Consider the following 13,805-nt stretch of genomic DNA (forward strand, 5'->3'; position numbering starts at 1 on the left):
ATAGACAATAAGCACATGAAAAGTGCCCCAACATTATTAGTCATCAGCAAAACGCAAATCAAAACCACAATGAGATGCCACCTCACACCTACTAGGATGGCTATAATCAGAAAGACAGGTAATGACAAGTGTTGACGGGCATGTAGAGAAATTGGAATGCTTACACACTTTGGATAAAGATGTAAAATGGAGCAGCCACTCTGGAAAACAGTACAGCAGTTCCTCAAAAGGTTAAACAGAGTTACCATATGATACAGCAATTCCATTCATAAGTATATTCCAAAAAGAAATGAAAAAAATATGTTCACACCGAAACTTGGACATGAATGTTCATAGAAGCATTATTAACAACAGCCAAAAAGATGGAAACAACCCAAAGGTCCATCAACTGATGAATGGATAAATAAAATGTGGTATGTCCATACAAATGAATATTATTCAGCAATAAAAAGAAATGAAGTATTGATCCATGCTACAAAACAGACGTACCTTAAAAATATTATGCTGAATGAAAGAAGGCAGTCACAAACGACCCCATATTCTGTGATTCCACTGACATGAAATACCCAAAATAGGCAAATCTATAGAAACAGGGAGTACAGTCGTGGCACTGGGGCTGGGAATACGAGGAAGGGAAAACTGGCCCAGGGTGATGGCTGAAACGTATAGGGTTTCTTTATAGGGTGATGAAAATGGTCTAAAATTGATTGTGGTGATAACTGTATAACTTTTTGAATATACTAAAAGTCACTGAAGTGTACAGTTTAAATGAGTGAACTGCATGGTATGTTCATTATATTTCAATAAAGCTGTCACCAAAAAATAATGGATGCTTTGGGGTAATGGTGTGCTGCTCAGCTTCAGATCACTAGCCATGGTTCAAGACACAGACAGTCAACAGTGTGCCCTTTTTATGGAAAAACGATATAGGAAAAAGCTGTCTTTTTTACTGGTATCAAATCTAAAACATTAAGAGACACATCTGCGTTTCACTGCTCAAAGCATGGAGTGATTTATATTTCCCCAAATTAAGTGACCTTTGGGTCCCAAAACTGATTAAAAATTACCTTATATTTTAGCATATTAATCTGAATATCCATTTCAATTTGATTGATTTTTAAATCTCCATGGAAACTAAGCTCTCCATTTTCACATTCATTTAACTTCCTTCTTGGCATTTTTAAGAGTTTCTTAAGTCTGTAGAAATGCATAGAATGAATAAGTCAAGTTCTTTAAGAGTAGATAATTAATAATTATTTAAACAGATATATGTTCTATCATATAAAATAAATGCTATAAATTATAATTCTTTCTCATATGTTCTAATCCAATATTGTTTGAAAGCATAATGACTAAATTATAATCTTAGGTAAATAATATGAAGAAAAATTTTATGACACACGCTAAGTAAAGAGTTAATATAGTGTGTGTATACATATATTATACAGTTCTTATAAGTAAGCTGTTATTAGTATCCATTTTTAGTATGTTAATATGAAATATTAACTTATTATTAAATACTAGTTATAAACCAGAGATCAGTATCCAAGTTGAAGAAGAAAAGCATATCATATACGAATGGTTTGAAAAGACACAAAAAGACATTTTGGTACCTACTGACCACAGCCTCTACAAGAAGCAAAGAAAGAACACACAAAAAACATCGACACTCACTCAAAACAGAAAAAGAAACAAGAAAGAAAAAATCTTTGGAGTCTGAGCTGACGGGGAAAAAAAACCAGGCTGAGCTTCATAAAAAAGGAAATCAGCAGAGAGAGAATGTGTACCAGTCTCTTCAAGCTGTTTTAAGAGATCTAGAAATCTTGCCCAGCACAATGTTAACAAAATGCCAAGCAATGTAGAGAAAATTAAATGAGAGGAAAATACTAATGAGAATCAGGAAAGAACCATAAGTATAATACCAAAATCCACAGATGCTCAAGTCCTCCTAAGCACATACTCCTGTATACTTTAAGTCATCTCTAGATCACTTATAATACCTAATACAAGGTAAATGCTATGTAAGTAGTTATAAATACAATGTAAATAAATGCTATGGACATAGTTGCCACCTGAGGCCAATCCAAGTTTTGCTTTTTGGAACTTTCTGGAATTTTTTTCCCCCTGAATACTTTCAATCTGAGGTTGGTTGAATCTGCGGATGCTGAGGGCTAACTGACTATGCTCAGCAAATAACCAGAAAGGAAGCCATGTGGAGGCATCACAGACATTGGGAAACACTCTATTTTTTTTTTTTTCTTTAATCTGAGTGGTCAAAACATGATCACTAATGTTATTATTCTTTAAGTCACACATATGTTTTTGTATGTATATTCTAGAACTAAACTTTTAGAGCAGAAAGAAAATATAAGCAAAATCAAGGTAGTTTTTGATGTTGTTAAACAGTGACACAAATAGGTTTTTAGATATTAAAATACTTGAACGCTGAAGGGGAAGAACACAACTAAAAGAAGGCAGGATTACCAAAAAAGAGCAAAGATATCTTGCAGACATAAAAATTCAAGGTAGATGATGAAGAGCAGAGTGACATTACTATATGCAAGGTACTCTATTGTTATTGTTTTAGAAATCATTAAAGAGGAACTGTAATACTGGGGCACTCAAAACAGTTTCAGATTGTGCTGTGAGTTTCTAAGGTAAACTTTTAAATAGGATGGATGATTTAAGTATGAATATACACATACAAAATGAATTTGTATCTAAGGTTTTAATAAAACAAAATTATAGTTAAATCAATTAGTTAATAGTTGAAATTATCAGAAATATTAAAATCTTACCCAGTAATCTCTTTTTCTAATTCACTATTTTTCTTCATTTCTTGATCCAAATTATATTCCAGAGACTGTTTTAACTCAATACATTTCTTTAATTGCTCCTTTTCATCCTCAGACTTTGAAAAAAAAATTTTAATTATGTTTTAAAACCTAGAGACTTACTCTTCTTTCTTAAAAATATTACTTCTCATGAGTTCATGAGTAATATACATTTATAGTGAAACGCAGTTTATAAACCTGATGCCAATAAGGACAGACTTCAAAACTAATGACTTTTCTTGAAACAGCTTATATCGATTTTTCATTATCATCATTTCATCATTTTCCTAGAATTTAAATTGCCAAAATTTATTTGTTAAAAACAGACGTTTTGGGACTTCTCTGGTGGCATGGTGGATAAGACTCCGTGCTCCCAATGCAGGGGGCCTGGGTTCAATCCTTGGTCAGAGAACTAGATCCCACATGCAGGCTGCAACTAAGAGGTTGCATGCCACAACTAAGGAGCACACCTGCTGCAACTGGGGAGCCCGCCTGCTGCAACCAAGACCTGGAGCAACCAAAAACATAATAATAAATAAAGAAATAAATAAATAAAAAACACAGAGGTTTTTACACGCTAATGAAATTTTTTTAAAGAGTGGCTATATTCACGTTTTAGTTTCTAAAGATGCCCTAGAAACATTTTCATCAATGGTTTAAGATATTCCAGGTTTTGTTAAATCACCTTACTAATATAATCTTTGAAAAATTCCCACACAACATGAGATAAAGCCTTTCATTCTCTGTAAGCGTTCTTCCATAGGTTTCAATTTCTCCATTTCTATTAACCATTCTTCTCTTTAAATAAAGTTTAAGTCTTCTATACACTAAATAAAAATGTAACTTCTTCTTGATTCTTGTAGCTTTTTCTCTCATCCCCACCCCCGCCACTGGACTCTTACATTCTTTTTTAAATTAATTAACTAATTTTATTTATTTATTTTTGGCTGCGTTGGGTCTTTGTTGCTGCGTGCGGGCTTTCTCTAGTTGTGGTGAGCGGGGGCTACTCTTCGTTGTGCTGCGCAGGCTTCTCATTGTGGTGACTTCTCTTGTTGCGGAGCATGAGCTCTAGGCACATGGGCTCAGTAGTTGTGGCTCGCGGGCTCTAGAGCGCAGGCTCAGTAGTTGTGGCGCACAGGCTTAGTTGCTCTGCGGCACGTGGGATCTTCCCGGACCAGGGCTCGAACCCGTGTCCCCTGCATTGGCAAGCAGATTCTTTTTTTTTTTTTCTTTTTTTTTTTTTGCGGTATGCGGGCCTCTCACTGTTGTGGCCTCTCCCGTTGCGGAGCACAAGCTCCGGACGGGCAGGCTCAGCGGCCATGGCTCACGGGCCCAGCCACTCCGCGGCATGCGGGATCCTCCCGGACCGGGGCACGAACCTGTGTCCCCTGCATCGGCAGGCGGACTCTCAACCACCGCGCCACCAGGGAAACCCGGCAGGCGGATTCTTAACCACTGCGCTACCAGGGAAGCCCCGGACTCTTACATTCTTTAACGCACGGTCTCATCCACAATTCATCTTTCATCACTTATTCTCTTCTTTTACACTAAATTGACTTTCAATCTTGTAACTCCACTAAAAGTTTTGAGGGTCATCAAGAACTGTTTCTTCAGTCCTTACCCTGCTTTACTTCTCAGCATCAACTGCTAACATGACCACACTCTGCCTCTGCTCCTCTGAGCCCACCTCAGTCTGAATGACAGTAACCCTTGATGTTCAGTCCTTGACCCTTTCTAATCCTCCTTCTAAATTCTCTCAGGGCTCCTTACATCTCAAGGCTTCGTACCGGATTCCCTAACCTACCTTTCCAGCCTTGACCCCTTTGCTGAGATCACCTGTACTTTTCTCTCCCGCTTCTCGCTCCTCATAGACAACATCCTCAGCCACACTCATGAGCCATTACTCGGTGTGGATTATCCTTGTACAGAGCTATTCTTGGACACTTTATGTTTATTCTTATTGGTGTTACTTTGAGTGTAGTGTTATTTTCTAATCTTGGGGGGTACCCTCACCCTTAGCATGTTGACCAGCATACTTTGTCTTTATTTTCTTTTATAATGCCAAAGTTTTTCACAAGGATCAGATTATCAATTATTTGCCCTTGTTTTCTTTTTTTTTTTTTTTGGCTGCATTGGATCTTCGCTGCTGCATGCGGGCTTTTTCTAGTTGCGGTGAGTGGGGGCTTCTCTTCACTGTGGTGCGCGGGCTTCTCACTGTGGTGGCTTCTCTTGTTGCAGAGCACAGGCTCTAGGCACGTGGGCTGCAGTAGTTGCAGCACATGGGCTCAGTAGTTGTGGCTCGCGGGCTCTAGAGTACAGGCTCAGTAGTTGTGGCGCACGGGCTTAGTGGCTCCCCGGCACGTGGGATCTTCCCGGACCAGGGATCGAACCCATGTCCAATGCATTGGCGGGCGGATTCCTAACCACTGCACCAGGGAAGTCCCTGCCCTTGTTTTCTTTTGAATAATTTCCTATTCCATAGAGACCTGACCTCATGGAAATCTTCTGACACTCCTTTCGGGTGAATACTCAACTATATTGTTTGGAGTCTTGAGTCAGATAGAGCTCTCTCTTCTTCCCAGCCCAGATTCTTCATCTCAACTCTGTGCTGACCATATATCTTAACTCAGGTTGGCTCTGGCCTGGGGATTCCTAAGATGAGAACTTTCTAGAGAAGCCAGGGCTACTGACTGAGTTGGTGAAAAGCTGTCTCATTAAATTTTTGATTTGTGTAGACCTTAAAGTGGCCCATAATTCTATGTCATAATCCTAACTCATTTCTATAGGCATCTACAGAAAATCCCTCATTATTTTTTTAATATGCTTAATCAGTGTGGGGTATTCTTACAAAATTTTCAATTTCTGATACCCGAATAGATTTCTGTTTGACAATGTAAGGGGACATCTGGCACTCTCATTCACATAAGACTCCTTTTGTCAACATATTGTATTGCCACTTGTAAGAAAAGTATGCTAATACAATGTGACTAATTTATATCAAGTCTAGAAAAAATAATTTTCAATGTTTCTTTGAACACAAGAAGGGCCAGTCAATAGAATGTTCTAGTTCCCCTGACAGGTATATCTGTATAATGACACTGCATGAATCTAACTATTGTGATGGAAAGAGACGAGTTGGTAGGTGCATCTACCTCATCCCTCCAACTTAGGGTTCACAATAGAATCTTCTGATTTTTAAATCATAGGTAGCTTCCCCTACAAAGGAGAATATAAATGGCAGGAGAATACCTTTCTTCTTGGTAAATAGTTACATAGCTTTCACTATACATTGATAAATTGGAATCCTGGATTACACATCAGTCTTTTCTGAGACTGGCTGTTACACCTTTGAAAGGCTGATTAACTCAAGTGTCTGAGAAAAAAATTGTTCCTGAACTTGCTATGCTAGGAGCACCTGTTACTATGTAAGGCCCTGACTGAGCAGCCATTTCTACTTTTTCACTGGCATCTCTTTTCTTTTTTTGAAGAAAAAAGGGGGACTTCCCTGGAGGTCCAGTGGTTAAGACTTTGCCTTCCAATGCAGGGATTTCGATACCTGGTCAGGGAGCTAAGATCCCACATGCCTCCTGGCCCAAAAACCAAAACATAAGAGAGAAGCAGTATTGTATCAGATTCAATACAGATTTTAAGAATGGTCCACATCAAAAAAATCTTTAAAAAATAAAGTAAAATAAAATCCAAGAAAGGAAAAAATATATTCCTTTCAGAAAAATGCTTGCATAGTGACCTAGTATTCCTTCTTGATAAAGAAAACGAACTACAACATTAAAAGCAATTCATTCTCGGGCTTCCCTGGTGGCGCAGTGGTTGAGAGTCCGCCTGCCGATGCAGGGGACACGGGTTCGTTCCCCGGTCCGGGAGGATCCCACATGCCGCGGAGCGGCTGGGCCCGTGAGCCATGGCCGCTGAGCCTGTGCGTCCAGAGCCTGTGCTCCGCGACGGGAGAGGCCACAGCAGTGAAAGGCCCGCACACCGCAAAAAAAAAAAAAAAAAAAAAAAAAAAGTAATTCATTCTCAAAATAGCACTGGAGGGTTTAGATTACAAGGGAAATTCAGAATTCTAGATCAAATCATTACTCAAATTTCTGGACTCAAACAGATATTTGTGTACCACTGTTCATAGCAGCATTATTAACAATAGCCAGAAGGTGGAAAAATCCCAGTGTTCATTGACAGATGAATGAATTAACAAAATGTGGTATATATAAAATATTGCTTTTGGACTGTCACAATCTTTTTAATTAAAATCTTACTAGAAAAATCAATTTTATTATTTCAGTCAACTTCCTCTATAAAGAGGAATTATGCTACTAGTAGCAAGTAGTATCAATATAAAAATAAACTCTTTTATCAATGAGACTTTTCATATTGTCCAAAATATTCTTATATATTACTAGTATAAAAATTAAAATTCCTTTTCAGCATGACAGAAATTAAGAGATTGACTTACTGAACTCGTACTTAACAGGTTTTTCTGAAGCTGTTCAATTTTGCCGGCTTGCTTTTTGACTGTAGCTTTTAACTTGGCATTTTCAATTTCAAGCCTAAAATGCATATTTTAAAATAATTATTCTCACACATAGACTTTTAAAATACCACACATTTTCTGAACAAACACCTGCAGGTTCAATTACATACGTTCTTAGAATTTTGAAAAGGAGATGATTTGGCAATTGTGCCATTTTCTAGTTGTGTTCTGTGGATAATGTAAAAAATTTCGAAATAATGGAGAAAAATTATGCATTTCAAAATAGCTCAAAGCTGAAATGTTTACCCAGCCTCACAATGATGTATTTTATTGTCATTACTGATATAATTCTCATACTATACTGCTTATCTGCTCTATACTTAAGTTATTTTCTGTGCTGCTTCAAATTGTACTTTTGGATGTGATCCTGCGTCTTCTCAGCACATCTCATGGCCTCTGTACGTCGATCCTGTGCTTCTTGCAACTAAAAGGAGAAAAAATTTTTTTAAATTACTGATAACCTAGCAAATCCGCCATCATCTGTTTTTATGTCTTTCATCTGCATATTGTTTATGACTACTTTCCTGCTGCAACAGCAGAGTTGAGCTGCTACAACAGACACCTTGTGAACCACAAAGCCTAAAATATTTACTATCTGGCCCTTTACAAGTTACTGACCTCTAGTACTAAACCACAACATCACTCATGCTTTAAATTATATTTTATCAAATAAATACACGAACTTATAAATTGGCCAAATGGGGAAAGACATTTATATTTTTTATTCCACGCTCTATACCAATTATAATTTTAAATATCCACATATGTGAATGACCACAGCTCTTCCAGTGATTATGAACGTTCACACTACACACTACTGTTGGTGACAGCCAGATGCTTCAGCGACTAGTGTGAGAGGCGGTATCTACACAGGAGCCAGAACACGTGGGTCTGAGTCCCAATTCCACCAGTTATTTGTTGGATGTCCTTGAGCAAATTACTTAAATTTTCTATGTCTCAGTTTCTCCAGCCGTAAAATGAAGATAATAATAGCACTGACCTCACTGGGATGTCGGGAAGATTAAATCGGGGGAGGGGGGTAAACATAACGTATTTAGAAAAGTACGTGGCACATAGTAAATGCTAAGTGTTTACAATTAGAATTATTACTATTGCTGTATTTTATGTTCTAAACAATTTGATATTTTAGGCAGATGGCGCGCCAACAGAAGTGGTCTCCTGTACAAGTCCCACTGAAAGCATTCTCCATACCATTGAAATTGGCAGTAAACGGGGAGTGTGAGGACCAGAATGTATGTGCCCAGTACTTCAAAAACTTTCACTGATTCCACTAATCAACCAGTACTTTTTTCCACTTATAATAATTTATAACTTACTTCCTCTCTGTACTACTCAGTGGGCAGTGATCATGAATTTAATATGCGAATAGCACCTCCTGGATTGAGTGGTACATAACTTACATGACCATCAGAGGAAGGGTTAAGTCACTGGCATGGAAATATCACCCTATTGCTAAATCAAAGTTCTGAATCAGTTCACTCCCAGCGACTGTTTATGTCTAGAAAGTACTCGGATGAGAAAATTAAGGTTATGTGGTATGGATATCAGAGAAGCTATCCACAGAGCTTTACAGCTGGTGAAATGCTATAAGTGTGAAAATCCTCAGTTCTGGCTGCATAATGAAGGAAGGCAAATTTAGTTTTTTTTTTTCCAGAGTGAGGGAAAAAAAAAAGAGCATTTAATTGAACAATTCTCCTCTATTAGATTAAGAGCTTTTCATTTTATATTTAATTGCTTAAAATACATTTTAATAAAAGATTTATTATATCAATAGCTCCAAGAAAAAATTATTGGTATGGTATAAAGTACTTAATTGTATCCTAGCAACTGTTAAGCTAAAATATTTTCAATTTATGCAAGACAGGTGCCGTGCATATCAATAAATATTACCTGTTAGACAAATTTATACTTAGACAAGATTCTCTCTCGTGAAAAAAATTAAAAGTGTAAAACTGAGGGCAAAACTGTTCTTCACAGACTAGATGTCAGGGTCAATGAGAGCTAGGACAGTCAGAGAGAGCTTCATGGAGAAGACTGGGGGCCAGGTCTGAATAAATGGAGGATTAGGCAGGAGGAAAAGAAACTGTAAAGACAGAAAGGACAGCATGAGTAAAGGCCAAGAAAAGGTGAAATCAGCCAATTAACTCAGAGGATAAAATCCAACAGCAGGGAGATAAAAATTATGTCCACACAGTAACTTGTAAATAAATGTTCACAGCAGCATTATTAACAGCCCAAAGATGGAAATAACCCAAAGGCCCATCAACTGATGAATGGATGAATGGCTTAGCCACATAACGTGCTGTTCGACAATAAACAGAAATGGAAGTACTGATATGCGCTATAACGTGGATGAACCTCGAAAATGTTACGTCAAATGAGAAAAGCTAATCACAAAGGACCACATACTGTGTGATTCCATTTATATGAAATACCCAGAATAGGCACATCTACAGAGACAGAGATTAGACTGGTGATTGCTGGGGCTGAGGGAGATGGGGGCCATGGGTGATGGCTAAGGGATGCAGGGTTTTCCTTTGGGGGTGATGGAGATGCTCTATAATTGACTGTGGTGCCAAGTGCACGACTCTCTGAATATACAAGGAGAGATTCAACTACACAATTTAAATGGGTGAATTATACGATATGTGAATTATCTCAATAGTTTTCTTAAAAATACAATGGCAGGATCTATATAATTTTCTTAATTTTCTATTTTGGGTGTACATACTATACACGATCTGAGTATCTCTACGCTTTTACAATATATCTAAAATGAAACGAAAATGAAGGCAATGCCTAACTTCAACTGGTTTGTCTAATGACCTTTCTGCACAAATTATTCTGAAATCCATGAAATAAATATCCACAGATACTATAACCATTCACGAAAGTGAAGATGAAAAATGACAATTTTATGGAACATTCCATTAAACATTATCCTCTGATTTTATCTGGCTTGCTTCATCATGGTAGTAGAGATATCACTAAAAAATACTGTTTAATAGAAAAAAAAGTCTCTCAACTTCTGTGAGGAATCATGCACAATTCTCAACTTTCCTAAGGGTAAATAAACATTGTAAGAAAAAAAATATAATGCAAACAGCAGAATGAAAGTCAGAGTTTAAGAAACAAGTGCATTATAAAGATAACAAAATTGTAATAAATTTACTTGTAACGAAAATACAAAAGAAAGCCGTCCAAGAAAATTAGTGTCCTAAAACACTTTATCCTATACATTAAGTATTGACATGTTAAATATCATACATACCTGACTGGTGACTTGACGTAATTTTTTCTTTAAATCCTGTGCCTCATCTTCTAAATTAGTACGATAACGTGACGTGACCTCCAGTGAAGCCTCTGACATAGATTGCTTTTTTAGGGTATCAGCCAGTTCTTGTTGAAGTTGTCTCACAAGTGCCTAATAAGATACTCTGTCACTGATTTTATAAATTACCTTATTATTAAGTTATGTTAATAATAGATAACTCCAACATACGTACTTTGAAAACTATCACCAGAGACATCAATTTGTCTCCTTCTTCTCGTATGTGCACCTTCCTGCTCACTGAATTTGGTTTAAGACACAGAAGGTGTTACCCTCTGGCCTTATCGCTATTAAGTTACTTAGACAATGGATTCAGTCCCGCTATCCACTCCCCGCCCTTCCCGATCAATTTGCAGAGCTTGAGGACCTCCTCAAGTCTCAGAAAGAAATGGGTGTGTAGGTGGGACGAGTGGTGGGAACATCTTCCCTCTTCTCTACTGGAGGCTTCGATTAACTTCAGAGATCCTCACATATTCAATCCAGTGCTCAATAGATTCCTATCTCAGAATTAAAATGAGGTCATTCCCATTTTAATTCCTAGAATTACAATGAGACCTTCAGGGCCTCCCTCTGCCTCCCAATGGCAGCCCCTATGACGCTGTCCCCCACTCTACTCCTGCTACTCATGAATCTGCCACCCCTCGCTAGTCTGAAAATGGGAGTCCAATGTCAAATTAATAAGTCACAGAGAGCTACAATTCTTTGTATTGGACAAATTTATATCCAAATGATAGTAACTGAGCCTTGAAATGAGAATTATGAGCAAATTATTTGTAAAAATGTTCCAAGTAAATTACAAATAGAAGTGGGAAGATTAAATCAAGTATAGTTTTGCTAAAGCTCACTACTTTAATCCCAAAATATGATTTAATGAAAAGTAGATGCCTTTAAAGAGTTGAGAGGTCATAAGAATACATGGTTTGAGGCTGAACTATTTCCCAAATTAATTCAAATTGACATGAATAAAAATAAAATTATATCAACTAAAAAGTTATGACAAGCTACTGAAGGAAAAGTACTATGAGATATGGCATCAACACATCAGTTCATCTGGGAAATCTGGAATTGACTGTCAAGGTAATACACACAACTGAATCTTAATTTCAAAATAATTCAGTTTAGATCTGAGCGTTTCATTTATCTGCTTCATCATGATACTAAAATGTGACATAAAGATTAAAATTATTATTTAGCAGAAGAGTAAATTACTAATACCTGTCTATACCCATTAACAAGTTATAACTTAATCTCTTAAAATTTCATAGGTGACACAATGTCTCTACTCAAAGTAAAGCACCTCTCAGGTCTAATTCTTTATTTGCTGGATACAAGGTATGCTTTTAGGCTGATTTACAGTCTATAGATTTATAGTCTATATATATTTTAGATTCAACTAGATTCAACATTTAGCCATAATCAAAATCACTTTGAATTTTCTTTCAGGAAGTCTGAGAATTATTTCTCTTCTTGGATACTTACTTCTCTTTCTGTTTTCTCATTTTCATACTGATACATTCTCTCTTTTAAATGATTACATTCATTGATTAACTCCTTGTTTCTTTCCTCCAGCATCAGACCTTGTTTTTCACTTTCAGCGTGAAGTTTTTTCACAATATCCTGAAACTGGTCTTGGATGTTAATTACTGTCTTCTCTTTACTGTCGGCTTTGTTTTGCGCATCATCCAGTTGCTGTCTGAGCAACATGTTTTCACTCTGGAGTTGAGATAATCTCTCTTCTAAGGATTCCTGCTTTCCAATGTATTTATTCACTTTGCCTTGTTCGCTTTGATACATGTGTTCAATTTCCTTCTTTTGACACTGTGCTTGGCTTAGGTCTCTCTGTACACGTTCTAACATCAAAGTCTTTTCTCTGAGAGCATCCCTCGTGTGATGGAGCTTAGTTTCTAGGCTATTGAACTTACTTTCAGCTTTAGAAAGTTGCTGGGAAAGCATCTCATTGTTATCGTTCAGGTTAGACACATCAAAATTCATTTTGTCCTGCAAGCGTAACCACTCATCTCTTGCTCTCTGGAAGGCAAGTTCCAGGTCTCTTTTTGATGTCTGACTTTGATGGTGATCATGTATGGCGGTAGCCAGTCTAGAACGGTAGGATTCCACTTCTGTTTCCAGTCTTTCTTTGCTTTGTTTTTCATTCTCCAGCTTAGAGTTTAGCATTGTATTCTCAGCTGTCAGAACATTAAGTTGTCCAGTATATTGGAATGTTGTCTTTGTTAATGTTTCCTCATTCAGTTTTATTGTCTTTTGAAGATCATCATTCTTTTCTTTTACAATTTCAATGTCCTCAAAATATTTCTTTTCCTTTTCCTGGTTCTGACATTTTATTGTGTCTATTTCCAGTCTTAGCATGGCAACTTCATCCTGCAACACGTGGTTTTTATGTAACAGATCTTTTTCTTTTTCAGGACTATCGGACACCTAAGTGAAACAAAGGAGATTTTTAGCTAGTACTCAATAAATTGACATTTCATGATTTCCTCTGAAAGACTAACCTATATGTTTATACAATGAAAAGGCTGCAATAAGTGGATATCCAACTGGAAAAAATAAGGTTGGATACAAACCTCAGACTTCTTACAAACAGAAATCTTCAAAAGTTCAAAAATTTAATTAAAGACAATGAATCCACGAAAGCAAAAAAGAAACCACAAGAGAATTCTTAAGAGGCTCAGAATTGGAAAGGCCTTTCTCTAAATTATGACAAACCCAGAAGGCTTAAAATAAAAGATTAATAAATCTGAGTACACTTAAAAACTGCATCTGATGTGATATATTTATACAATGGAATACTACTCAGCCATAAAAAAGAATGAAATAATGCCATTTGCAGCAACATGGATGGACCTAGAGACTATCATAGTAAGTGAAGTAAGCCAGACAGAGAAAGAGAAATATATGATATCGTTATATGAGTAATCTAAAAAAAATGATACAAATGAACTTATTTACAAAACAGAAAGAGACTCACAGACATAGAACACAAACTTACGGTTACTAAAGGGGAAAGAGGGGGAGGGATTCATTAGGAGGTTGGGATTAATATATACACACT

General features: G+C 36.9%; 1 protein-coding gene across 1 annotated transcript in view; it reads right to left on the minus strand.

Annotated features, from left to right (window-relative positions):
• ANKRD26 (ankyrin repeat domain containing 26) overlaps positions 1-13,805 on the minus strand; it is an 88,641-nt gene that overhangs the window by 12,303 nt on the left and 62,533 nt on the right. The window contains exons 24-29 of the mRNA XM_065871914.1: positions 12,215-13,171; positions 10,676-10,828; positions 7,737-7,807; positions 7,306-7,399; positions 2,799-2,911; positions 1,068-1,197 (exon numbers count right to left, since the gene is read on the minus strand). Of these exons, the coding sequence (XP_065727986.1) occupies positions 1,068-1,197; positions 2,799-2,911; positions 7,306-7,399; positions 7,737-7,807; positions 10,676-10,828; positions 12,215-13,171 (1,518 nt within the window). The remainder of the gene's footprint in view (positions 1-1,067; positions 1,198-2,798; positions 2,912-7,305; positions 7,400-7,736; positions 7,808-10,675; positions 10,829-12,214; positions 13,172-13,805) is intronic.

The sequence above is a fragment of the Phocoena phocoena genome, chromosome 2 (genome assembly GCF_963924675.1).
Source record: "Phocoena phocoena chromosome 2, mPhoPho1.1, whole genome shotgun sequence".
In the NCBI taxonomy this organism is placed as follows: Eukaryota; Metazoa; Chordata; class Mammalia; order Artiodactyla; family Phocoenidae; genus Phocoena; species Phocoena phocoena.